Below are 26,374 nucleotides of genomic sequence, written 5' to 3'. Positions count from 1 at the left end.
TTGTCATAATTTTTCGGAAAATGAAAAAATAAAAAAATTATTTTTACTATTTTTTTTTTTTTACATACTGTCACCAGTGCAGTACAGCATCATCATATAACTGGCATGGCGTGAACAGGGACACTGACTGGTGACAGTATGAAAAAAAATTATATATATATATTTTTTTTTGTAGTTTTTTATTATTAATTTTTTATTAATTTTTTTAAAAAAATTAAGATTTTTTTTTCATATTTTACTATGACCAAAGTAGTACAATGTTACCATAGTAACATTGTACTACTTTGGGGAAGTGATCAGTATTTTTTTTTTACACAATTTGCTTATAGCAAAGAATTACATTGCTATAAGCAAGCATTTACCGAAATCGATTCATTCAGGGTTTTTTTTTTTTTTTGTGCTTAGCTGTGATTTGGCCACAGCTAATCACATGACATGTGCATGTGACCTGCTGTGACCATTCACAGCTAGGCACTAGTATACAATAGATGGCATGAATGAAGCCATCCATTGTATACAACTGTCATGTGACCTGCTGTGATTGGTCACAGCAGGTCACATGGTACCGGCAACGGGGGCCGGTACTCAGATCTGTCATCGGCCGTGTCCGAGGTACACGGCCGGTGACAGATCGCGCCGCTGCGCGGCTCTGCAACCGCGCGAACTGCAAATGTGCGGGAGCACGCCAAATGACGTGCACCCGGAAAGCTACAGCATTTTTGCGGCCGCCAAACGGCTATAGGCCGGGCGGCTAATGGTTAAATACCACCAAAAGAAAGCTCTATTTGTGGGAAACAAAATTATAATGTCACATGTGTACAGTGTTGTATGACCGTTCAATTGTCATTCCAAGTACGACAGCACTGAAAGCTGAAAACTGGCCTAGGCAGGAAGGGGATAAAAGTGCCCAGTAGGCGAGTCGTTAAAGCTGCCAGAAACCAGACAGTTCTAGCCAGTAAACAAAAAATCAAGGACATTTTCTCCCTGATCTATTTAGACTGCGTGTACAGCAGACATTTTTTGCATATATGGAGTGACACATACTCTTTACAGAGACATCATTAGACCCCTGATGTCTCCATAAAAAGCACCTATCACTTCATATATACTGTTGCATAGGGGCTTGCCAGCACCTTTAAAATAGCTATACAGTTAAAGCTGAACTCCAGCCTTACCTTCAATTTGCACATTGGTGCAAACTGATCTCCTCGCCTAAAAATGGTTTGCCTCGATTTCACTGAACACTATGAACTTCTTATAGTGTGCATTAGAAGCTGCTGCAAGTCCAATACAGTTTGTCCCATTTCCTGACTGGAGGATGTCTGGCATCATATAGCCCTTTCCTCCCCTGCTTGACTGTCCCAGGCCCAACTTTTTTATTAATTTCAGCTCTGTCAATCATGGAGGCTTAGCATCACATGTGGGCATTGCCTAGGACAGTTTGTATGAAAATACAACATGCCTAGTAACACCCATTCTTTCAGACTGAAATGCAGTCATCAAGGCATTTTGAAGAGGTACTGAGGCAGGGTGTAGTAATGCTTTTTTAAAATAGCCATGATTTGCCTGCACCCCACTGAAAAGCAGAAAAACTCAGTGATGACATCATTGGGTCTAAAAGACGTGTCTAAAAAAATTAAAGTATAATTGCAAACTTTTTTTTTTTAAGTTTGTTCATTAATTTTATAAGAGGCGTAAAAAAAGATACATCACAAAAAAAAAATAAAAAAATAAAAAAAAGACAAAGTGACGAGCAAAACCTATAAAACAACCTGAAGGTCCGTTTAAGGTCATGCAGGGCCGTACCACCCCAAAACAGTCCCTCCCCTCCGCCCTCCCAATTACAAACTTATTAAGAAAAAAACAAAGCAAAAAAAAAAAAAAAACAGACATTCGAACTCAAGCACAGATATAAATGACACCTACATAACACTTCTTAAGTACTACCACGCATGCTAAAAAGAATTCTAGGGCCATTATTTACAGTTAAATGAAATCTACAGGTAAAAAATGTTTGTGTTTTTTTTTTTTTTTTTAAATAAACCTAATATACAATGGTTTTGCACAGAGCAGCCCCGATCCTCCTCTTCTTGGGTCCCCCCACCGGCGCACCTACCTGGCGAGTGCTCTCCCATGGCAAGCAACTTACTATGGGGGCACTTGTGTGTGCTTACTCCTAAGTCCACTCTTGTGTCCATTAGCTCTGCCCCTCTGCACTTGCTGAGATTGACAGAAGTCGGAGCCAATGCTGTTGTCTCTGAGCCAATGAGTCGGAAGAGAGCAGACATAGTCTTTGCTTTCATGCACATCGCTGGATTGAGATTGGGCTCAGGTAAGTATAAGGGGGGAGGGAGCTGCATGGAGAAAGTTTTGTTATCTTAGGTAACAGTAGAATGCATTAAGGTAAAAAACCTTCTGCCTTTATAACCACTTTCATTTTAAATTGAGCTATATAAGTACCTATTGACACTTTTTGGTATCGTGGTTTATGCCTGTTGGGAGCATGCAGTTTTGAGACTTGACATATTTCACAATCTTATCTTTGATATTTTACAAAAATTGTCAATGTTATTGTGTTTGTATGCAATAAAACAAAAAAATTGCATCCAACATTTTGGTCTATTGGTCCCCTGCTTTCAGATAATATATATGGTTTTGAAGGTTTAATTGAAGCAGTAAGAAAATGTATACATTTAAAAAAAGACCTACAGGGAATCTCTTCCAGGGGGAAATGATTAGTGGGTTAACAGCTGTCAGCTGGTCTTGTTGTCACCCTCATCCTGATGTTATTATGCCTTCACTGCAGCCTTCATGACCTGTTAGAATCCCACTGATGGACAGGCAGTGGAAAGTGTCCAGGCAGCGATGTAGGTCCCAAAGCAGGGCCCTCCAGCTCTGCAGTCCAGAAGACTCTAAACCCATCTCACTGAATTCAAGCAAGTATTTTGGGAAATTAGATTTATTCTATGTAAGGATTAGCCACAGTAGAAGAGGGTGGGGGTAAAGTTTTTTGGAGAAGGGTCCTTGATCAGATATCAGCTTTAACTCGTGCACCCTAGACAATATATACTGAGCTCAACTCCCAGTCTTCTTCTTTAAAAGCTTCTGGCAATGTGAAGTAAGACCAATTGGGGAAAAATATGCAGGTAACTCTGATCAGGTAACGCCCCATTTCTTTCTTTATGCTGACTCTGGGAAATATAATGGCAGGAATATTTCTGGATTTATTTATCGGGCACCAAAGCTACAAGCACTGGAAACAAGCCAACCTTTAAAACCCTTGTCCAACTGTTGCTGATGGGGTACACGGAAACTGAGAAGTACTGTATCTGTCTACAATTCCTAATCCATTCCCATAAACTTGTGCTTTGTCACAGGCAAAGTACTTTTATGACATACATTCTGCAACAGCAAGACTACCAGTGTACATCGGACCATCCCCTGAAGTATACAGCTGTTTCCTCAGCTCAGGAAGCTTCAATGCTAAAGGAATTCAGGGAGATGTTAAACCCAATGTCTCTAAAGATGAAAAACTGAAAAAAAACTGTTTAGTTTTTTTTCTATCCCTATTTTTTTTTTCACATTTGCAACAAAAAACAGACATTACACAGCAGACAACAAAATACCAGGAAACACTATGTTACCCTTTTACATCTATAGAAGAACCAACCACAAAGCTTACTTCTGTCTTTGGAAAGTTGGCAGGAAAATTCAGTAGATTCTGCGAAACCTGGCGAAGGATGAAAGGGTTGAGGACTCTCAGTTGAGGAGGATTATACATCAAGTTCATTGCAGGCTTCCTCCAAAACCCATATGTGTTCTGCGAGTACAAAATTACAGTATGACAGCAAAGATACAAAAACAGTACATATACAAAATTATACAAACAGTACAGATAGTCTTAGGAGAATAAAGGACATAAAGTGCATTGTGGTGCTGGTGAAAAATACATGCTAGGTGAGAATGGTGTCTTCCCTGACGGTCCAATGATATTTTGCAAGCATGTTATTAATAGATACATTAACCTTTAGGAACATATTACATGTTCCACGCATCTTTAGGGTGGGACATGTAATGTTACCGCTCCTGCAGCCTATCCCCAATCCACCGTCTAATTATGATAGCACGACGGGCATCTTCTCCCCATACCCGCTGTCACAATTTGAAAACACCTCGGCCAAGCGCTGCTCTGCCCACACAGCCGTGTCATTCATTCACAGAGTTCTGTGAATGAATGAACTAAAAGTACCAACAGCCTTTGCAGCTGATGACTTGTAGTTCTCAATGAACTACATGGTGATAGTGAGCACCTGCGATCTGCTGTTTGCTGGTGCAATGCTTTACAGGCTACTACAAAAAAAATTATAAAAACATTTTTTACCTGCAGAAAAAAGTGCATCTAATATTATCATTAATTTTTTAAAGGTGAGCTTATCCTTTAAATCTTCCTTAACAATTAAGTGAAGTGCACAGGTTGCTGAAGTTTTCTATGTCACCCACAGCAAAATGTTCTAAACTTCTGACCAACTGAATCTGCCTCATTTCAGTATTTTACGGCCTGTCCTTCCTACATTGCCATGGCAAGAGGCAAACGGCATGGAGGCACACAATATGATAGATCCAATATTCATTACAGCCAGCTACACTGCATGAAAGAAACAACAACTGAAATACAACAATGAGAAATTAATGTACTTGTGCTGACTCTGTCAAACACAATTGCTGCAGCCCCAGAATAAGATGCATGTAAAAAAAAAAATCTGGTATTCATTTTAACCAAATTCCTAATATTACTTCAAATTCCTAATATTACTTCATTTTACAGTACAGGCAAGATGCTTAAAATATTACTGTATGTCCAGAGTCTGTTCCCAGTAAATAGTGTTGTGAGTCCTACACGCTGCATTTGTTAGGTGTGCTGATGTGATTTTACTATGTAAATGATTTGAATGGGGTCATTCAAAAGTGTTATAGTTCATATACAGTATGTGTAAATATGTGGAGAGAGTTCCTACAGTTATCCTTCGGTCATCTCCTGACAGAATAGAATTGTCCTGGCCTGGATGTGTGGGAGCTTTAGAGACTGATGATAAAGAATCTCTGTCCATACATATCTCTGACAAAGTAAATGGTTTCTGGAACCTCTAATTTGCTGCTGCTCTGAATAAAACTGAAGGCACTGTACTGTTATCAGCATAGGACAGAACAATATGTTCTCAGAGTGTAGATTATCTAAAAGGTCATTACTCTGAAGCTCATGCATTCCTAAATAATGTAAGGAGACATTTATCAATGCTGGAAAGAAGAATAAAAAAAATCCAATACATGGGATCTCTTTTACAGAGTAACTGAAAATTTTTAGCAAAAGCATTCTGTGCAATAAAAGAGACAAACATGAAATTAGTGTGTGTGGGTCAGTGCCACGGTGATGTGAGAAGTGCATGTCGTTACAGTAGTGATGAGAGAATGGTATCTACTGGCACTGCTGTGCATGTCCAAAATGTTGCCAACATATTACTTTTATCTCAACCCCTGCAATGCATATGCATGGGGACCAAAAGGTTGTGCATGTGTACCAATTCAGGGACAATACCGTGCAAGCGTGACTGTCATAAGTGTCATTGTCTCTGCTCATTTCTTTACTTTCTGAGTTCAAACCCAATGTAACTTTTGTACTGATTTTGTACACCACCATGAAATTACTGCAACATATTTTACAAAATATCAAGTTTTTTTTCTTTAAGAATAAAGCATTATTAAAGTGGCTGTAAAGGCTAATTTTTTTTAAACGTTCATGCAATCCATGCATGAAGGAAAAAAAAACCTGTGTGCAGCAGCCCCCCCAATACTTACCCGAGTCCCATCATGATCCAGCATTGTGCATGAAAGTCTCGCCTCCCTGGGGACTCTCCCTCCTCATTTGCTGAGACAGAGAAGAAGTTTGGGGATGAGCCTGCTTGGGTACCCCCATAGCAAGCTGCTTGATGTGGAGGCAGGGGTCAGGAGTGCTGGTGGGGGACCTGAGAAGAGGGGGATCAGGGCTGATCCATACAAAACAATTGCACAGAGCAGATAAGTATGGCATGTTTGTTATTAATTTAATTGCCCTTAAAGTGGTTCTAAAGGCATTGTATGCACAAAGGTAAAAAACCTTCAGCATGCAGCTCAACATCCCCCCCCGAAGCCCCTGCTAATACCGGAGACCGATCCCCGTACAGCAATGTGCACAGGAGACTCAACTTTCCTGGGTCTCTCCCACCTCGCTGGCTGAGACTAAGCAGCAGGAGACACTTGCTCCCACTATCAATCACAGCCTGTGAAAAGGGAAAGGGGGGGGTGGCCTTGTCCCGCTCTGCTGTGTCCTTATGGCTTGGGGACGCGCATGTACCAGTGCCTCCATAGCAAGCGGCTTGCTATGGGGCACTGCTCATGGGGGGGAGGAGCAAGAATTGCTGGTGGGAGACCCGAGAAAAGGAGGATCGGGGCTGCCCTGTGCCAAACTACTGCACAGAGCATGAAAGTATGACATGTTTGTTATTTTTTAAGAATAAAAATACATATATAGAGGGTTTAGTATCACTTTAAACAGTTTTCACAGGTCACAAGTGGCAGCTGCAGAGATATATATATATATATATATATTGTTCTGACAAGAATGAGTGTGTGAGCCAGGCATTGTAACCCCCAAACATAGACCATGAGAAAAAACTTTGAGGGGAACGGACAGAAGAAGAAAAGTACAGATGAAGAATGGAGCAGAAGGGGACCCGTCTCAGGCAGACAACAAAATATCAAATTTACATTGGGAAAGCCTTGTAGTGGTTTTGACATTCAAATTTAATTCATATTACAAAAAGAGCAATTCTCACGGTCTATACAGGTTAAAACTGCTAAGGCACATAATGCCAGTTTCATATGGAACAAGTGGTTTCAGAAAAACTACTAAATGTGCTCATATTTGCATATGGAAACCAACAGCATTTCTATACAGGCACAGGCAAATGTGCCACTTTGAATATCAACACACATTGAACATGTACAGAGCCTTGGGAAGGGTGCTGAGGAAGGGGGCAACATTTCAGCATGTGATATGCAATCCTTATTCAATGTCAAATTGCTCTAAAACAATGGTTTATGATTATGGGAAACTTTCATGCGTATTCATAGTTGATGGATTATGAGTTCTTGTGGTCTACTTGAAAACATACAGTGCATAGTTTCTAGTGCCACAGGCCAGGGGGGTAGACATTTTACACATCTGATTGCTCTGTCATACTTTCATGCCATCATTTTAGATTCTTCCCCTAGTAACTAAATTGTACAGCAGACAGTGGAACCAGTATGCCTGCTCAAAGACGGACTGATTTAAGAACAGAACAGACATCAAGGTGCAGACCAAACGTTTTATTCACCACCAAATACTTTTTGGCATTAGACTGCTAAGTTTGGTGCTGATTTTTTGATGCAAAAAGTAATTACTAGCACGACAGTTCTGTTAAGGATTCAATTTTTCAAGTTATCTAAACTAAGGGTAAACTTATAGTTTGGCTTAGGGTCAAGAATTTGAGATTAAAGTGATATAAAACTTTTTTTGCTTTATTAAGCACTTTCAGCAGCTGATTTAATAATTTACTGAGCATGCAGTACAAGTAAAAGGCAAAACTTTTTTTTTTTAAATAAGAGTGCAAAGGGATTAGAACCCCTGCCATGTTTTTATTGCTGTCTGTGTCCCTGCTGGGGAGATTCAACCTCTCGATTTGCATTGCTCACTGTTGTCATCAAAAGTGAAAGCAAAAAAAAAAATCACAAATTTTGGCTTGTCCCCAGAACAGTAATAGAGGGTTAGGGTTAATCTTCCTATGGGGGCACTAGTTCTGCTGACCCTGGGGAAAACATGGGATTCCCTCACTTTGGAGGGATTCACTCTCACTTTCTGTTTTGGCTATGGGACAGGAAGTGAAATCTCATCAATGGAACATAGATGGCAAAAAAAAAACGGATTGAGGTTATAACCTTTCCTTACTCTATTCAAGATAAAATATGTTTTTCTTATAGTTCTACTTTAAAGGAGCTCTATGGTCACAGAATACACTTCCATTTTATAACAGCAGCATTGTGAGTGCTGCCAGTCTGCCCAACTCTCTTTCCACATTTTCCTTTGCATCTTCTCCTCTGCTGTTTACTATGGAACTCTAAGGACAACATATCCCATGGTACCTTCCTTCATACAGTATTTTCTGTACTGATTCTGCCTCCTGGAACCTCTCTCTCAACACCTCTGTAGTTCAGAAGGCAGGCTCTGTGAAATGTGTGACACATCAGTGCCTACTCACAAAGTAAAAAAGTAAATGTGTGTGGATCTTCACAAAAGTAAGTGTACAAATTTCAAGATCATTCATATTAATAGGAGTAAGCTGCAAATAACAGAAATGCAATGTGGAAGTGAATCTATTATGTGTTTACATTTTAACCTTAGATACATTAATCTTTGAGAAAAGCAGTAAAACGAATGGGTGGGAGTCATTGAGCTATGTGTGTACATTTCAGCTTGAGATATTGAGCTCTGTAAGCAAAAGATTTTCTCTCAGAAAAGCAGGATAGCCCAGAAAAAAAAACCAAAAATACACACACACACACATATATATATATATATATATATATATATATATATACACATACATATACAGAGAGAGAGAGAGAGATTTTGAAGGGATAGTACATCCTACATATGTGCACAGCAAATATGGCTGTCCCATGAACTTACAATCAGAAACTGTACACAGAAACCATAATTTAAGCTTTGAAGCTAGATGTATAATTGGATAATACATTTCCCATGAAAGCTCCATGAATGCTCCCACCTCAACAAACTGAACATACAATGTTTATGTACATGAATAGGAGCAACACAAAAGCACCCAGAGATCCTTAGTGCTGACTTAATCTTCAGGACATCATAAGCAATCACCAAAATGATGGAATTTAAAATATCTAGAGTAACGGAAAAATACATACATAGAATAATTTCTACAGCTTAATGGGCAAATCGGAAATGTAACAGAGATGATAAAATGTTTTAGATACTGCTTGTGGCTTCCTGCCACAGATAACTTTAACCATGTGATGTGGGCTGATAAAATGTTACTAAGATCTAATTCGCGGAATAAACCATTCTTTAACCAAAAAATAAGCTAGCACGGACAACCACCACTTTCTACAGAGGTTTTCATAGCAGGCAAAAAGGCTTTGAAAAAGAAAAAAAAAAAAAGCCCTCATTCTGAAAGTATCACTAAAAGGTAGCCAGCATCTCTGCAACTGCAGTAATGCTACAATTACTAAAGGAGATGTGTCAACAACACATAAAACATACTCAACAGGCTTTTAAAGTGTATCTATTGTCAAAATGTAATATACATTCATTTCCACATTATATTTCAATTATTTCTAGCCTACTTCTATTAATCTGAGCAAGCTTGAAGTTTGTATATGTATTTTGTGAAGATCCCCGCACATCCCACACACGTATTTTCTTAAATTCTGTGGCACACATTCTCTCACAGCCTGTGAGAAGGCACTACTGTGTCACACATTTTAGAGCCTGCCTTCTGAACTACAGAGGTGCTGAGAGGAAGAGTTTCAGGAGGTGGAGTCAGTACAGAAATCACTGCTTGCAAGCAGCAATGTACCATGGGATATGTGGTCCTTAGGAATCCAAACCAAACAGAGGAAAAGCTGCAAAGCATGCAGGGAATCCACAAAGTTATGTAACGGGATGGAAGGAGACAGGCGGCACTCAACATGAAAAGAGATTGTTCTGAATGGTCATACCAAGTTGGATCATGTAGCGCTTTGCATTTCTCAAGAGTTTAGAGGGGTGATTTCTGCACAGGAGCTTCTAGGTATGCCTGCCTACAGTGGCTAGTAATAGTTTTACACTAAGAAGAGTACAGGAGAAAGCATAGTAAGTGAGCAAAGAGAACAAAAGGGCAGAAAGATCCACCCTTATTTAAATGAGCAAGATTTCAAATTATCCCTTCAAATGGACCTAGGGTTAACTACTGACTGTATAGACATGCCACTATAAAATACTTCTAAGCACCGCTGAAATGCTTTCCTAACAACTGGAGTGGGCTCCTCAGAGTGAAGCAGCCAAATTATTGCCTCTACCATACAATTGCGTGTTGGCAGTCCTTCAAAATGAGAAGTGAAATCCCTGAAGAGGCCCAAGCGCATTGGGCGAAGCATGTACAATTGCATGTTCTCACGTATATGTTACGTATGTGATGTCACCACGCACAGTGGCAGTTCACCTCAACCACCATTCAATTCATGGCCTAATATGCCACCTGAGCCTCATATGCCTCTGCGATCACCTATATTTCTACTTGATGTGGACATCGCACCAGCGGGAATGGCTACATATGTCGCCATCTGGCGAGTATCGATAGTTTTGCAACATTGTGAAGGACTGCCGACACGGATGAGGAACACACCTTTCTGAAGGCTAGGTGAGCAGTGAGCAATGATCTGCTTATATTGGTGGTGCTATAGCCCTATTATGCTTTATATGGGAGGTCAATGAGGAGAATTGACTTTGGTTATCTGCTGTGAGCTATTTATCCTCCAACATCATTTTGTATCCAGATTGCTGGTTATTCTTATGAACAAATTGTTCATCAACAACATCAATGTGGGTTACACATCTAGGTGTTACCTGTGACTGTGTTATCTTACATGCCTATATATCATGATGTGTCTCGCATACACTTTATATCAGTAACTCGCATATTTAGGAAACGGTATAGTGGTTTCCATTATTTATAAGTGGTACAAAAAATTGTGCACTGCCAAATAATTAAATGGTGAAACAATTGTGAATACGAGCTGCTGCAAACACATAAATTGTGTGTTCATCACATGTGAAGTAATAAACCGATGTGTAGTGCTGCGCTGCTCAAAAACACTAAACATAACATACATATAGATTTAATGTTATTAAAAATGCACTCACATGTTACAGTAGTAAAAAAACGCAGTGTGACAAAAGCTCTGAAGTTGTGATATACACTATGCAGCCTCTTTCACCGTGCTAGTGGTGTTCCAGCTCTGATGTCACCTGGCTCCTCCCTGCGCGTATCGTCACAAAGCACGCAACTTTATCAGGGGTGTATCAGAGCCATAACAACGCTAGTGCAGTTGGAGACGCTACATAGTGTATATCACAGCTTCACAGCTTTTGTAACACTGCAGTTTTTTACTACTGTAACATGAGTGTATTAAAAAAAAAAACAAAAAAAAAACACTTTGAGGTTTTAGGAAATGTGCTGCACTATGGTCACTTTATATGGTTGTGAGTTCTACTCACAAAGCCAGCTATACCATTAAAGAGTTTATTGGAGGATACAGTGACCATATATGAAAGGCGGATTATCCACAGAAGAGAGGCCACTATTTCACCCCCACTAGGAGGGAAGATGCCTATTTGACCTGTTTTCTATATGGGTCCATAAAAGAAGGTGAGGATCCACCTATTTCATATGGTCACCGTGGTGTTGCACATCATTTAAAGATTTACAGCACCGGGATTGTGAGCTTACTCCCCAGTAGGAATACGATCTTCCCACCTACATTGTTGAAGAGATTTTCCTTCCTTTTCTTTTTGGACTTGTATTGTTGAGTTTTTTACATGTTTCTTGGATTTATAGGTATCCATTATTTACCGTATTGTCCTCTGAGGCCTTTTGCAGCTCTATTAAGTTCCATTCTATTATACATCTTACCACATTTCGTGTATGAATGTGGCCTAGTGAGCAGTTGCTTAGGTGACAAGACCACGTTGTCTTTTTTAATTTAGTGTGGTGGCGGTTAGTGGTTTTAGTTCATTTTTGTATATATTTTGTTACTACTATTTTTCAATAAAGCCATTTTGTATTAAGCTGCATGGTCCCATTTGAAACTTCCTTCCAGGGGTAATCTTTCACTTTCGGTTGTTGCATGATTTGTTGATGAGTTTTGGTGACTGCACCAATTTATTTATTTTGGGTGGAGTCAGCAGCAATTTGGTGTTTGTCATAATTGCAGTTATACTTGCATCTATCAATCTTCTATACTCGCCATAGAGGCCCTCAGCGTACTTTTTTTTATAAGTGGAAGTAGACAGTACCTGGGAAACTTGCACAAAGCCTGCACCCACTCATAAGTACAAGAGGAACATGAGGAGGAACATTATAATGAGGGCAAGCAGAGTAGCAGATATAAAGTACAGGGTTTACCTTCAGGTCTGTTTTAGGAAACTAGAACTACATTTGTTGGGAGATACCAGAATTTAAGACAACAAGACATTTAACGAAGTTTACAGATTTACTGTGGTCTTGCAAGTTTAATAATATATGCAGAGCTTCTGTGGACCTATCTAATTTTACATATCACATAAAAAATACACTATATTGCCAAAAGTATTTGGACACCCCTCCAAAATCATTGGATTCAGGTGTTCCAATCACCTCCATGGCCACAAGTGTTTAAAAGCAAGCACCTAGTCATGCAGACATCTTCTACAAACATTTGTGAAAGAATGGGTCGCTCTCAGGAGCTCAGTGAATTCAAGCGTGGTACTGTGATAGGTTGCCACCTGTGCAATAAGTTCACCCATGAAATTTCCGTGTTACTAAATATTCCATGGTCAACTGTTAGTGGTATTATAACAAAGTGGAAGCAACTTGGAACAACAGCAACTCAGCCACGAAAAGGTAGGCCACGTAAAATGACAGAGCACGGTCAGCACACTCTGAAGCACACAGTACACAGAAGTTGCCAACTATCTGCAGAGTCAATAGCTAAAGACCTCCAAACTTCGTGTGGCCTTCAGATTAGCACAACAGTGCATAGAGAGCTTCATGGAATGGGTTTCCATGGCCGAGCGGCTGCATCCAAGCCTTACATCACCAAGTGCAATGCAAAGCGGCGGATGCAGTGGTGTAAAGCACGCCGCCACTGGACTCCAGAGCAATGGAGGCGTGTTCTCTGGAGTGACAAATCATGCTTCACTGTCTGCCAATCTGATGGACGTGTCTGGGTTTGGCAGTTGCCAGGAGAACGCTACTTCCCTCACTGAATTGTGCCAAGTGTAAAGTTTGGTGGAGGGGGGGATTATGGAGCGGGGTTGTTTTTTTAGGGGTTGGGCTTGGCTCCTTAGTTCCAGTGAAGGGAAATCTTAAGGCGTCAGCATACCAAGACATTTTGGACAATTTCATGCTCCCAACTTTGTGGGAACAGTGTGGGGATGGCCCCTTCCTGTTCCAACATGACTGCACACCAATGCACAAAGCAAGGTCCATAAAGACATGGATGAGTGAGTTTGGGGTGGAGAAATTGGACAGGCCTGCACAGAGTCCTGACCACAACCCGATAGAACATCTTTGGGATGAATTAGAGCGGAGACTGCGACCCAGGCCTTCTCATCCGACATCAGTGCCTGACTTCACAAATGCACTTCTTGAAGAATGGTCAAACATTCCCATAGACACACTCCTAAACCTTAAGGACAGCCTTCCCAGAAGAGTTGAAGCTGGTATAGCTGCAAAGGGTGGGCCAAGTCAATATTGAACCCTACGGACTAAGACAGGGATGCCATTATATTTCATTTGTGTGTAAATGCAGGTGTCCCAATACTTTTGGGAAAATAGTGTATGTCTGATAAACAACTCATCAATGCTCAAAGAAATGCAATTTATAAAGCACCACAAATACAAAGGTGAAAACAACCACTTTACCCTAGGAGTGATAAACTGCAGTACAGACAGATGTCTACTATGGCATACCTTTATTTCTTTACCAATTTTCAACCAATTTCAGGTTTACTTAAACTCCCCAAGCATGGGTGTAAATTCTTTGGAAAAAAAAAAAAAAAAGCAAAAACAAACATTCTGCATCTTTTTTTTTACTCTTCAGTTTTTACCTCCTATCACTACAAGGTACTGGTTCCAGGGCTGTAAGTTTGAAAGGCACTTCGATTACTGCTAGTGCAGATTAGGCTACCTACCAAAATGTCACTTCTGCCAATGATAACAGAGAGCAATTTCCACCGAAATATGATTAGGTAATGTATTGCCTATGAGAATGTGATTGCACGTTTTACTTTTAATAACCAAACCATTGGTATTGACCTAAAACAGATTAATATTTTACAATATAAAGTATTGCATACTTACCACTGTTTTGTGCAAAAGTACACTGTACAGCCATTTAACATCATGTTGTTTGAACATCATGAGTACTACAGTGGTGTTTGGGTCATAGTGCAAGCTATCTGAGAAAATGGACTCTGGGTAGCAAAGCCGGAAAGTAGTCCTTTCCCCAACATCATCTTCATATCCGAGGACAGGACCATCATTCATCCTTTCGAATGAAATAGGATGTGAGTAAAAATATTCTAAAAAATTCTAATATATAGTTAAAAAAAAGCATTTCATATTTTATAAATAGGCATCTTAAATTCTGTCCCTATGATATTCACATAAAGCACTTAAATAGGGAGAGGAAGGGGCAACACCTAGGTCAAATTAAACTCAAACAGAATCATAAATCCAATGATAGGTGAAAGAATTCACAGATAGTATAAGTTTTTCCAATGAAATTGTAGCTGTTTGCTTTAAGTTCATTTGTTAGTTAAATGAGCTGAAACTTATTCAGAGGATACCAAATCAAAAAATTTAAAGGCAGTAGCAAGCTGACCTAGCTTTATATTTATAGATTGTAGGTTTGTAGGAGGAAACCCAAAACAAACATATGGAAGAATTACATATTGTCAACGACTGACCCCAGCATGTTTATCAAATGCCAAATTCTTTAGGAATTGATAAACTTGAAATCTTAAAGTGGAACTACACTGTCTGAGCACCACAAATCAAAACACATATGGCATAATCTGCCATAATTACTTTGTCTGGCACGTAACTCCAGTCAATGTGACCTCTACTGTGTGAATATATGGATAAACAACTAATCACAAGAAGCTGTCACGTGAGATTACCACAAATCACAGCTCCATTGGAGTGAAAAAAAAATGCCCCCAGGGAATGACAGGGGAGTGAGTCCTTCACTTGCAGCAGGGATAAAACTTTGGAAAATGTTCATGCATTCCAGCGATAAACTAAATGTTTTTTTTCTTGCAATACATTTCAGTTTTATTGCTAACATAAGGAGCTAACAATTACATTTTATGATTGAGTTGTAAGGGAAAGCTTCACTTTATTAAAACATAATGGCTCTATTAGACCCTTGAGGTCTCTTTTGTAGTGTGCCTGGGCAGATCAGGTACAAAGAGTCTCCCCTTTCCTAGTCACAGCTTACAGGGCTATGACTGCTGTGATAACACTAGTGCTCAGGGCTGAGCCATGTTTACAGTGCTGTGGAGATACCAGGGAACAGATGTTTGAGATCCCTCTGTTTCCCACCCTGAAGCAGTTTTAAGTGGTCCTGAGGTCTCAGGAGGAGCAAGTGAACCCAGGAATCATGTCAGGGAGAATAGGGAGGAAGTTGTTTTTAAGGGTGTAGAAGTGATCACGTGGCTTTACACGCACCCAGATCACTTATACATTAGAGTGCTAGTAAGCAAGCCACATTTAAACAAAATTTAAAGCTGCTGCTGCAGCTGATAGCTTTTGCAGGCTGAATTTTTTTTATACATATATATCCTTATATTTTTCTCTTTCCAGGTTCTTCCCCCCCCAGTCAACCTGATGCAAGCTGTAGGCTGGCCCTTTGGAGACCGGCACAATTATTTGTTCAATGATAGAAACGTTCCTGGATGTAGAGTTATGAATCAGGGGTGTTCGCTAATTACAGGTTGATGGTGGTAAAGGTATAACTGTAACATTCTCTAAATGCTATCACTTCCACTTAGACTACTGTGAAAGCACTGTCAGAGAGCCCAAAACCTTAAAAGTGTATTGGATGCATAAGCAGGATGAAGCAATGCAAATCTACTGAAGAGGAAAAAAAAAAGTTCTCAAGTGTCACACTGACCTGAGGTGACCCCTACAACATGTTTAAACTTCACTAAATGTACAGAGTTTGAGAAAAGACACAGAATGTCACTCTACCTTATTATGACATCATAGCTATCAATTTTCTTGCCTAATGTGCTGTTTCGAAGCACTCCACCATTTCCAACCACAACACATTTCTTGCAGGAAATACTAGGAAGAAAACAGACAAAAAATAGTGATTATACAAACAAGGCGTTTTATTAATCCCACTGACCTGAAGCAGGGACCTTTTTTGCTCTCATTGACCACTGAAGCAAGGGCATTTACTTTTCCCACTGACCACAGAATATGCAATTTCTTTCAACCACAAGAAGAAGGAAAGAAAATTGCTTCATTCCCCCACAATACAGTCAGTCTGATGGGAAAATCCCTCCCGCTGTGATACTGTGTTCTGACAGCTGGAGCTTTCCCTGCCATCAGAACACAAATGATCATTGCTGGGGGCTGTAGCTGCCGGCAGTGACTATATGCAAAAAAAATACAACAGGCTGGTTGTACTGAAGTTGATCAATAGATCAACTTCAGACCAACCAGCCAGCCCAGAGATAGATCGAAATTTGTCCGGCTCTTGCTTAACTGGCTGAATTTCGATCTGTCTATGCCCGGCTTTAGTGTGTGATGTAAATGACTGTGAGTGCTGATGTTTTGAACCCCTTCCCGCAGACCGTACACATGTATGAAGCCTCACGGAAGTGGGTCTTTATCTGTGGGGGCATATACAGTCATGGCCGAAATTGTTGGCACCCTTGATATTTCTCCAGGAAATCATGTATTTCTCACGAAACGTATTGCATTAACACATGTTTTGCTATACACATGTTTATTCCCTTTGTGTGTATTGGGACAAAACAAAAAAAGGGAGGAAAGAAAGCAAATTCGACATAATGTCACACAAACCTCCAAAAATGGGCTGGACAAAAGTATTGGCACCCTTTCACAACTGCGGATAAATAAGAATGTTACAAGCATGTGATGCTCCTGTAAACTCACCTGGGGCAAGTAACAGGTGTGGGCAATATAGAAATCACACCTGAAAGCAGATAAAAAGGAGAGACGTTCACTTAACCTTTGCATTGTGTGTCTGTCTGTGCCACACTAAGCATGGACAACAGAAAGAGGAGACGAGAACTGTCTGAGGACCTGAGAACCAAAATTGTGGCAAAATATCAACAATCTCAAGGTTACAAGTCCATCTCCAGAGAACTAGATTTGCCTTTGTCCACAGTGCGCAACATTATCAAGAAGTTTGCAACCCATGGCACTGTAGCTAATCTCCCTGGTCGTGGACGGATGAGGAAAATTGATGAAAGATTGCAACGCAGAATAGTCCGGATGGTGGATAAGCAGCCCCAAACATGTTCCAAAGACATTCAAGCTGTCCTGCAGGCTCAGGGAGCATCAATGTCAGCGCGAACTATCCGTCGACATTTAAATGAAATGAAACGCTATGGCAGGAGACCCAGGAGGACCCCACTGCTGACACAGAGACATAAAAAAGCAAGACTACAGTTTGCCAAAATGTACTTGAGTAAGCCAAAAGCCTTCTGGGAAAACGTCTTGTGGACAGATGAGACCAAGATAGAGCTTTTCGGTAAAGCACATCATTCTACTGTTTACCGAAAACGGAATGAGGCCTACAAAGAACAAAACACAGTACCTACGGTAAAATATGGTGGAGGTTCAATGATGTTTTGGGGTTGTTTTGCTGCCTCTGGCACTGGGTGCCTTGACTGTGTGCAAGGCATCATGAAATCTGAGGATTACCAAAGGATTTTGGGTCGCACTGTAGGGCCCAGTGTCAGAAAGCTGGGTTTGCGTCCAAGATCCTGGGTCTTCCAGCAGGACAATGACCCCAAACATACGTCAAAAAGCACTCAGAAATGGATGGCAAAGAAGCGCTGGAGAGTTCTGAAGTGGCCAGCAATGAGCCCAGATCTAAATCCCATTGAACACCTGTGGAGAGATCTTAAAATTGCTGTTGGGAAAAGGTGTCCTTCCAATAAGAGAGACCTGGAGCTGTTTGCAAAGGAAGAGTGGTCCAAAATTCCGGGTGAGAGGTGTCAGAAGCTTATTGATGGTTATAGGAAGCGACTGATTTCAGTTATGTTTTCCAAAGGGTGTGCAACCAAATATTAAGTTAAGGGTGCCAATACTTTTGTCCAGCCCATTTTTGGGGTTTTGTGTGACATTATGTCATATTTGCTTTTCTGCCTCTGTTTTATATTTGTTCCAATACATACAAAGGGAATAAACATGTGTATAGCAAAACATGTGTTAATGCAATACCTTTTTTGTGTGAAATACTTGATTTTCAGGAAAAATATCAAGGGTGCCAACAATTTCGGCCATGACTGTATATGTTGTAACTCGCACTCCCAGCACAGATACCGGGATCTCATGGAGAACCCCAAGTCCCATACTAACAATTGGGACCTAGGACTCCAGGTTCCCAGTCATCTGATCGCTGTTATACTCTCTGATTGGCTATCACTATGATCAGTCACTGTTAGCCCGCCCCTGTATTTACTTCCTCTACTTATTAAAGAGAAACATACAATGTATCCTTCCATTCTTGCAGGAAAGGAAATTATTAAAAAAAAAAGGAAACTAGATCAAGGTTTGCCAGGGTTAGTGTTAGGGTCAAGTTAAAAGGTCAAGGTCAGGGTCACAGTCAGCATATTTTGGGTAGAATTACAAAAAAAAAATGTAAATTACGAACAGTGTCCGTGTGTATTAGGCAGGATAAATAAATTGCAAAATGGGCACCATTGATTCTGGGCCATACTACGGGTACAAACAATAATGCAGGCCATAGATGGGTTGAAAATCAGCCGATTTTCCGGCCGGAAATAAAATAGGCCGATTTTCGGATCGTTAGTGGGCTAATTGTTCGGCCGTTTTTCGGTATTTTGGCAGATATTTTTTATCGGTAAAGTTGGAAAAAAAAATCAGCCGATTGGCCGATTTTACCAATAAAAAAAACCGGGCATGAGCAGTGACCTGCAAGAGGAAGACAAAAAGAAGAAGAGGATGAAGAAGAAGAAGAGGATGAAGGAGAAGAAGAGGATGAAGGAGAAGAAGAGGATGAAGGAGAAGAAGGGGATGAAGGAGAAGAAGGGGATGAAGGAGAAGAAGGGGATGAAGGAGAAGAAGGGGATGAAGAAGAAGAAGGAGGATGAAGAAGAGGAGGAAGAAGAAGAGGATGAAGAAGAAGAAGAAGAAGAAGGGGATGAAGAAGAAGAAGAGGATGAAGAAGAAGAGGATGAAGAAGAAGAGGATGAAGAAGAAGAGGATGAAGAAGAAGAGGAAGAGGATGAAGAAGAGGAAGAGGATGAAGAAGAGGAAGAGGATGAAGAGGATGAAGAAGAAGAGGATGAAGAAGAAGAGGATGAAGAAGGAGGATGAAGAAGAATAGGATGAAGAAGGAGGATGAAGAAGAGGAAGAAGAGGAAGAAGAAGAGGAAGAAGAGGAAGAAGAAGAGGAAGAGGAAGAAGAAGAGGAAGAAGAGGAAGAAGAGGAAGAGGATGAAGAAGAGGATGAAGAAGAGGAAGAGGATGAAGAAGGAGGATGAAGAAGAGGAAGAGAAGAGGATGAAGAAGAAGAAGAAGAAGAAGAGGAAGAGAAGAAGAAGAAGAGGAAGAAGAAGATGAAGAAGAGGAAGAAGAAGAGGAAGAAGAAGATGAAGAAGAGGAAGAAGAAGAGGAAGAAGAGGATGAAGAAGAGGATGAGGATGAAGAAGAGGATGAAGAAGAGGATGAGGATGAAGAAGAGGATGAAGAAGAAGAAGAGGATGACGAAGAAGAAGAGGATGAAGAAGAAGAGGATGAAGAAGAAGAGGATGAAGAAGAAGAGGATGAAGAAGCAAAGGAAGAAGCAGAAGAAGAGGATGAAGAAGAGGAAGAAGAGGAAGAGGAAGAAGAAGAAGAGGAAGAAGAAGAGGAACATGAAGAAGAGGAACATGAAGAAGAGGAATATGAAGAAGAGGAATATGAAGAAGAGGATGATGAAGAAGAGGAAGAAGAAGAGGAGGATGAACAAGAGGATGAAGAAGAAGAGGATGAAAAAGAAGAGGATGAAAAAGAAGAGGATGAAAAAGAAGAGGATGAAAAAGAAGAGGATGAAAAAGAAGAGGATGAAGAAGAAGAGGATGAAAAAGAAGAGAATGAAGAAGAAGAAGAAGAGAATGAAGAAGAAGAAGAAGAGAATGAAGAAGAAGAAGAAGAGAATGAAGAAGAAGAAGAGGATGAAGAAGAGGATGAAAAAGAAGAGGAATTCCAGTCTGGCAAAACGTGTCCCTGCAGAGAGCTCCACTATTTCTTTGACAGTTCCTTGACATTTATAGCAGTTGCAACAATGTATCCATTTGTTTCCGAATAAAAACATCTGTATCCTAAATGGATACAAATAGATACATTGTTGCAACCGCTATAAATGTCAAAGAACTGTCAAAGAAATAGCGGAGCTCTCTGCAGGGACACTTTTTGCCGGCTGTAGACGGGATGAAAATCGGCCGATTTTTTTTTACCATTGCTGGTAACGTCGGCTGCTTGAACGACCGATTTTTCGTTTTTTTAAAAGAAAAATCGGCTGATTTTCGACCCATCTATGGCCTGCATAACTATCACTGCGATCATCAGGAGAATTCATTTTGGGTTGTTCTTAGGTGGTAAATTATGGCAATAGAAAGAAATATACAGCTAAATTTAAAAAAACATTTTTTTTTTTTTAATTTTTTTACTATTCTAGGACAGTTTTCCTTTGATAATTAATATTAGGAGATATCTGTTACCAGTTACCACCAAACAAAGCCCAATATGTCCTGAAAAAAACAAAGTATAATTATAAATCACCTGGATACACAAAGTAGTTGTGATGTACAGTTTTACGAACACGTAAAAGTTGCAAAATTATGCTTGGGCTTAACCATTTGTTTTACCCTTAGTCACTAAGGTTTAAACTAGGTCTCTGTTTATGGTTTGTAAATATATACATATACGGTATATATTTACAATATATATTACATATATATTTTAGCTTTCCAACTTAGATGTGAAGGCAGCATTATTTTCCTTTATTTTAATTCGGAATTAGTTTTGCTCATGCACTGTTCTGTATTTTTGAAGCACTAGTGTTGTCAGCCTAGCACAGGAAGCATGTAGGGACTACAAAACAGCTCCGTCCTCTCAACATCTGTTACACAAGGGGAAGAGTTTTGTAGTTCAAAGAAGATAGCAGGGAACAAGTGCGGACTGACCATTCGAGTACTCGGGCACTGCCCGAGGGCCCGGGGTCAGTAGGGGGCCCCATGAACTGCCCCTGGTACCTTTTATAGGCTTTTTTGGGTGTGCTTTGAGTGTGGGCAAGGACACAGGGGCCCCATGATCCCCTATTGCCCGGGGGGCCCATGAGTTGTCAGTCTGCCCCTGGCAGGGTACACATACAATTAGTTGAGATTTCACTTCAGTGCATGAGAAGGACACTGAATTTCTACCATGTTCAACAGATACATTTCTGTACTTGCAGAAAATGTACTTAGTCTGAAAAAGAAAACAAATGCATCCCCACTTCTAAGGACTGGTAAGCTGCAATACATTACATTATTGTTTTCTTTTTTTAAATATACAATACTTTCACATAGTATATGCATAGGCTGTGTATACATTAACCTACTCTGCCTCCAGTGGATGGAACAACAAGCATGTAAACATGTGAAAAAGTACTTTAAACATAGTAATATAAAATCATAATATGCATGCACTCTAAGTACAGTATACTTTATCTATAAAGTGGTTATGAAGGCTGAAGGTTTTTTACCTTCCTGCATCCTATAATTATCTGAGCTCGATCCCAATCCAATGATGTGCATGAGAGCAGCAGCTCTCTCCCAAGTCTCTCCCTTCTCATTGGCTGAGAGACAGCAGCAGGAGCCATTGGCTCCCACTACTGTCAATCACAGCCAGTGAGGAGGGAGCGGGGGGTAGGGCTCAGCCACGCTCTGTGTGTTCCTCTCGGGGGCGCTCAGCAGGAGGGAGGAGTCAGGAGCACTGGTGGGAGACCCAAGAAGAGGAGACTGTGGCTGCTCTGTGCAAATGCGTTGCACAGAGCAGGTAAGTATGACATGTTTGTTATTTTACAAAAATAAACCTTTACGATCACTTTCAGTATTAGCCTGGTATATGACTTTTCATACTTTGAACATGCTGTTTTATTCAAAGAAATACAACAGAACAATAATACATAAAGGCCGTATTTCACAAACTTCAAGCAGAATATATTAGGTTTTCTTTTCATTATGTGGCTTAATTGCCCGACACCTCGCAATACTTACTTTCTGATTTCATCCGGAAGGTCACACTTTGGAAGCTTCTTTAGAGCCATATCAAAATATCTACCTGTTAACACAAGAGATTAAAGTATGTGAATAACATAACAGTCCACTAAATGTACAATATATGCACTATTCTGGAGTACAGACTGACTGGCATAACCTGATAAAAAGGCTGACTTGTCATACAAACGAGCAACTAGGTATTTTTAAATATTTGCAATGGTCCAGCATTTTACAAGAAGAAAGGAAAGTATTATGTAAAGGTGAATTCCATCAAATGGTAGTTAGGGTAAAGAAGGTGACTGCATTTATGTGACTCATTTCTGCGCTAAGGACCTGCTAGCTTTAACCCTTTTTTGTCACAATATCAGGGCAACTATTTGTCAAATTTATATTTTCAGTACAACATACACTAAAGTTAATTATAGTGCACACAAACACTATACTACCTAATTTTTAGTAAAATATAAAGATGAGGTTTTGTTCATGTGATGCTTGCCAGCTAATGGTCAAGGGGCTTATCATCCTTACAAAATACCCTGGGGGTCTTTAAGGAAACATTCATGCTAGTGGTGGGTTTGTGCATTTGCTTGACTCATTTTTCCATATGTCAAAGTAGCAGTAGAAGTACTACTGATCCTTTTTATGTTTGTGTATCTTTTCTATAAGAACAGTACATTTTAAATGTGATGTTTTAGATTAAAAAAAATAGATTAAAAGTGATGTTTTATTAAGTGTTCTTGCATGGCAAGACTGTCACGGATCCACGATCGCCGCCACAAACATGCGACAATCGCACAACCGCGACTAACAGTAATACGTCACGCCCACGGCGTCAGACCCCAGACCTTCTCACCAAACTCGTGACCGAAGGGTCGGCCGATCTAAAACCGTGGTGTGACACGCATAACAAGGCCACACTCAGCTGCACCCAGCACAGCGATTGCCCAGCTAATGGACTACAATCGGTGCCTGCAGCCTGAATGCGCTTGTTACTGGGTCGGGTTAATTACGCCACTAACCCTCTACTGCCACCACCACTTTTGTCGGAGACTGGGAAACTCCCGTTATCAAATATACACTATAATGATTGAAATATTTATCTGTATAGCACGGCCCGCGGACCTGTTATACAGAGATATAACAAACAGTAGCGTCTCTTCAAAGGCAGAGATTCGTGAATTGCAAATAAGCACTTAGAAACAGTTGAACACTTTCAGAAAGAAAGATTACTAAAAGGGTCAAACAGGTCCGATACAATATTTACAAAGATGTCACAAAAATATATGTATATATGTATATAAAGACACAGCAAAGAGATAATTAGGAAGGAGATTACAGGGTTAAGTTACTTGCCCATATGCCTGGGTTTGCAGATCCAAGTTGTAGAGCAGGGTGATTTCTTGATCTCCTTTTGTTACGATGTTGCTGGGAGATCTCTGTGTGTGTGTCTCTAACTCACTTGTTTCTTCTTAAAAGTCCCTCTCAAAGGGGGGGGCTCTGACTACACGTTTTGGGAGTGGTCAGTGGGAAACTCTGAATTAACTACAGCTTCATAATACATGACATGAAACATACGGTTGACCTGAGGAATGTGCAATCACTGGCTACATCCAGACAAGAAGGTCTATAGTTGTATTAGGTCCTGCTCCCATTGTTGCATATGTAGATCTGGTGAGCAAATTATACACCCTTGAGATAGATCCTCTTAAAATGGGTAGCATATCTACATTTAGTCCTAAAGTGTTTCTAAAGGCTGAAGGTTTTTTTTTTTTACCTTCATGCATTCTATGCATGAAGGTAAAAAACTTTCTGTGTGCATCTCCCCCCCACCCACCCCTTATACTTACCTGAGCCCGATCTCGATCCAGCAATGTGCACGAGAGCAGAGGCTCTCCCCCTCCTCTTTGGCTCAAAGGCAGCAGTGGGAGCCATTGTCTCCTGCTGCTGGCAATCACAGCCAGTGAGGGAGGGAACGGGGGCAGGACTGAGCCATGCTCTGTATGTCTATGGATAAACAGAGATGGCTAAGGAGCAAGCATGAGTGAGTGACTCCCTGGCAAGTGGCTACCAATAGTGGCACTCAGTGATGAGAGGAGCCAGGAGCGCCAGCAGACCCAAGAAAAAGAGGTTCGGAGCTGCTCTGCACAAAACTGTTGCACAAAGCAACTAAGTATAACATGATTCTTATTGAAAAAAAAAAAAACTTAAACCGTTAACTATAAGAGAGAGGCTATCTGATCTTGAAGCAAACATTTTGATGGGAGTAAGTGCATTCTTTTTTATAATGGTCCAGGTTATAAATGTAATCTCCTGTCAAAAAGTTCCCTAAGCATGTCAAGACTTTATTTTTCCACCAACTCAGGATAGCCCATGATAGATACTATAAAGCTGCAGTATAAATGTAATGTTTTTTTATACTGTCTGTCCCATACCAAAGAGGAATAAACTAAGGCAAGACACATTATAGGGTCTAGCAACCTATTGGAAATCCACAAGTGTTCAGTTACTCTTTAATGGTTTTCTCTGTAACTTAGTGGTCTGTCTCTCTATGAAACTCAGCAGTCTCCATAACATGGCAGCTCTCTTTTGTAATATTACAGCAGTAAAACTGGATTTTCCGCAGGATGTGATTACCTATTTTGCGGGCTGGATGACATGCAGGATAGGTATGAATACAGAGCAGCAGACCTTCTGCAAGTCAACTATCCAGCCAATTTATTTTTTCTGTAATTATGCAGATACTATACATTTTTTCTTTTCTAGTCTCTTTACCACTCATATCTTTATTGCACTGACATCACAGTTTCCCATGTCAGACCTTTAAAAACCTGAATGAAAATTCCAGACATAATTTACATCTAGCAGACGAAAGAAAACTTATTTTACTGATCTTTATTAAAAGGCTTAATGTTCCTGTATTACTCCGTCCATAACAAGCATAGAGATCATAAGCAAGTCTCATGACTTAAAACAGGATGCAAGTCCCTGTAGTAGAGACAAAGAAGGTCAGCAGTCTAGATGCATGTGTGTAGTGTGTACTTTGCCCTAAAGCTGTTGATTATTTATTGACTATTACTATAGAGTTATCGAAGTGTATAAAACCATTTATGTATCATTTTCTCACGAGACAAACCACACACACTCCTTCTGCAGTGTGCTAAAGATTCATTATTGTATTTTCTATTCAATTTATAGACCAAAAATGTGGTTAACAAACACAGAATAAAAAATGCATCCATCTATTATATGTTGTTAAACAGTCTTGAATAAACTGCAGTGTAGATAGGAAAGGCTGGAGTACTAAATTAAGAAGGGTATGAGACCAGCTAAGATGGCATCAGTCTCCTCCTGTTGGAAGCCATCACCCTAGGATCACAATGCTTCTTGTCAGTGATTGTGGCCGCTGTGTGCTCGTGCTGACTCATTCCTGCATGGAGGACACTGCGGTGAGCTGCAGATGCAAGATCACATTGCCACTGCATGATGGCAGAACAATCTGCAGCTCCACTGGTGTCTTCTGATACAGGCTGCACTGATTTAAGTACAGTAATTGTCAGAGCTAAAAGTCCAGAAAGGCAGCAGCAAACAGGTGAAGGTAAGCAGGACACTTGGTCATCTTTAAGGGCATTGGTAGCTAATATCAGATGGTAGAAACAGAAAAGACAACAAAAGCAGGGTTAGGTAGCCAGACAACCTTCAAGATACAAACATTAAGCATAGAAACGGATTTAAAAAATAAGCACTCTCTGATTAATGTTTATATCTTGTTTGTTGTTTGAATACCTTGACCCAGCTTGTCTTTGGATTTGTCCTGTCTACTTGTTTTTTGGCTTACCTGATCTTCGGATTCTGTTAACACCTTCTGATATTACCTACCATTGTCTTGGAAAGATGCATAATTTATCTTGTTTATAATGGCACTAATGGCACAAAAAAGGTTTTTACAAATGTAATAAAAGGTACTTTTTTAAAATCCATTTTTACACATTTTTG

General features: G+C 40.2%; 1 protein-coding gene across 3 annotated transcripts in view; it reads right to left on the bottom strand.

The window, feature by feature from the left end:
• Positions 1 to 26,374, bottom strand: part of ST3GAL6 (ST3 beta-galactoside alpha-2,3-sialyltransferase 6) — a 221,127-nt gene that overhangs the window by 10,173 nt on the left and 184,580 nt on the right. For all 3 annotated transcript variants that reach the window (XM_089682948.1, XM_089682949.1, XM_089682950.1), the window contains 4 exons: positions 22,379 to 22,438; positions 16,104 to 16,199; positions 14,211 to 14,397; positions 3,683 to 3,820 (listed from right to left, as the gene is read on the bottom strand). In XM_089682948.1, coding sequence (XP_089539074.1) covers positions 3,683 to 3,820; positions 14,211 to 14,397; positions 16,104 to 16,199; positions 22,379 to 22,438 — 481 coding nt within the window. The remainder of the gene's footprint in view (positions 1 to 3,682; positions 3,821 to 14,210; positions 14,398 to 16,103; positions 16,200 to 22,378; positions 22,439 to 26,374) is intronic.

The sequence above is a fragment of the Staurois parvus genome, unplaced genomic scaffold, assembly GCF_062004578.1.
Source record: "Staurois parvus isolate SC_StPar_1 unplaced genomic scaffold, SC_StPar_1.0 ptg000299l, whole genome shotgun sequence".
NCBI lineage: Eukaryota > Metazoa > Chordata > Amphibia > Anura > Ranidae > Staurois > Staurois parvus.
Note: the sequence above shows the minus strand (reverse complement) of the source record. Positions and strands in the feature narration are given on the sequence as shown.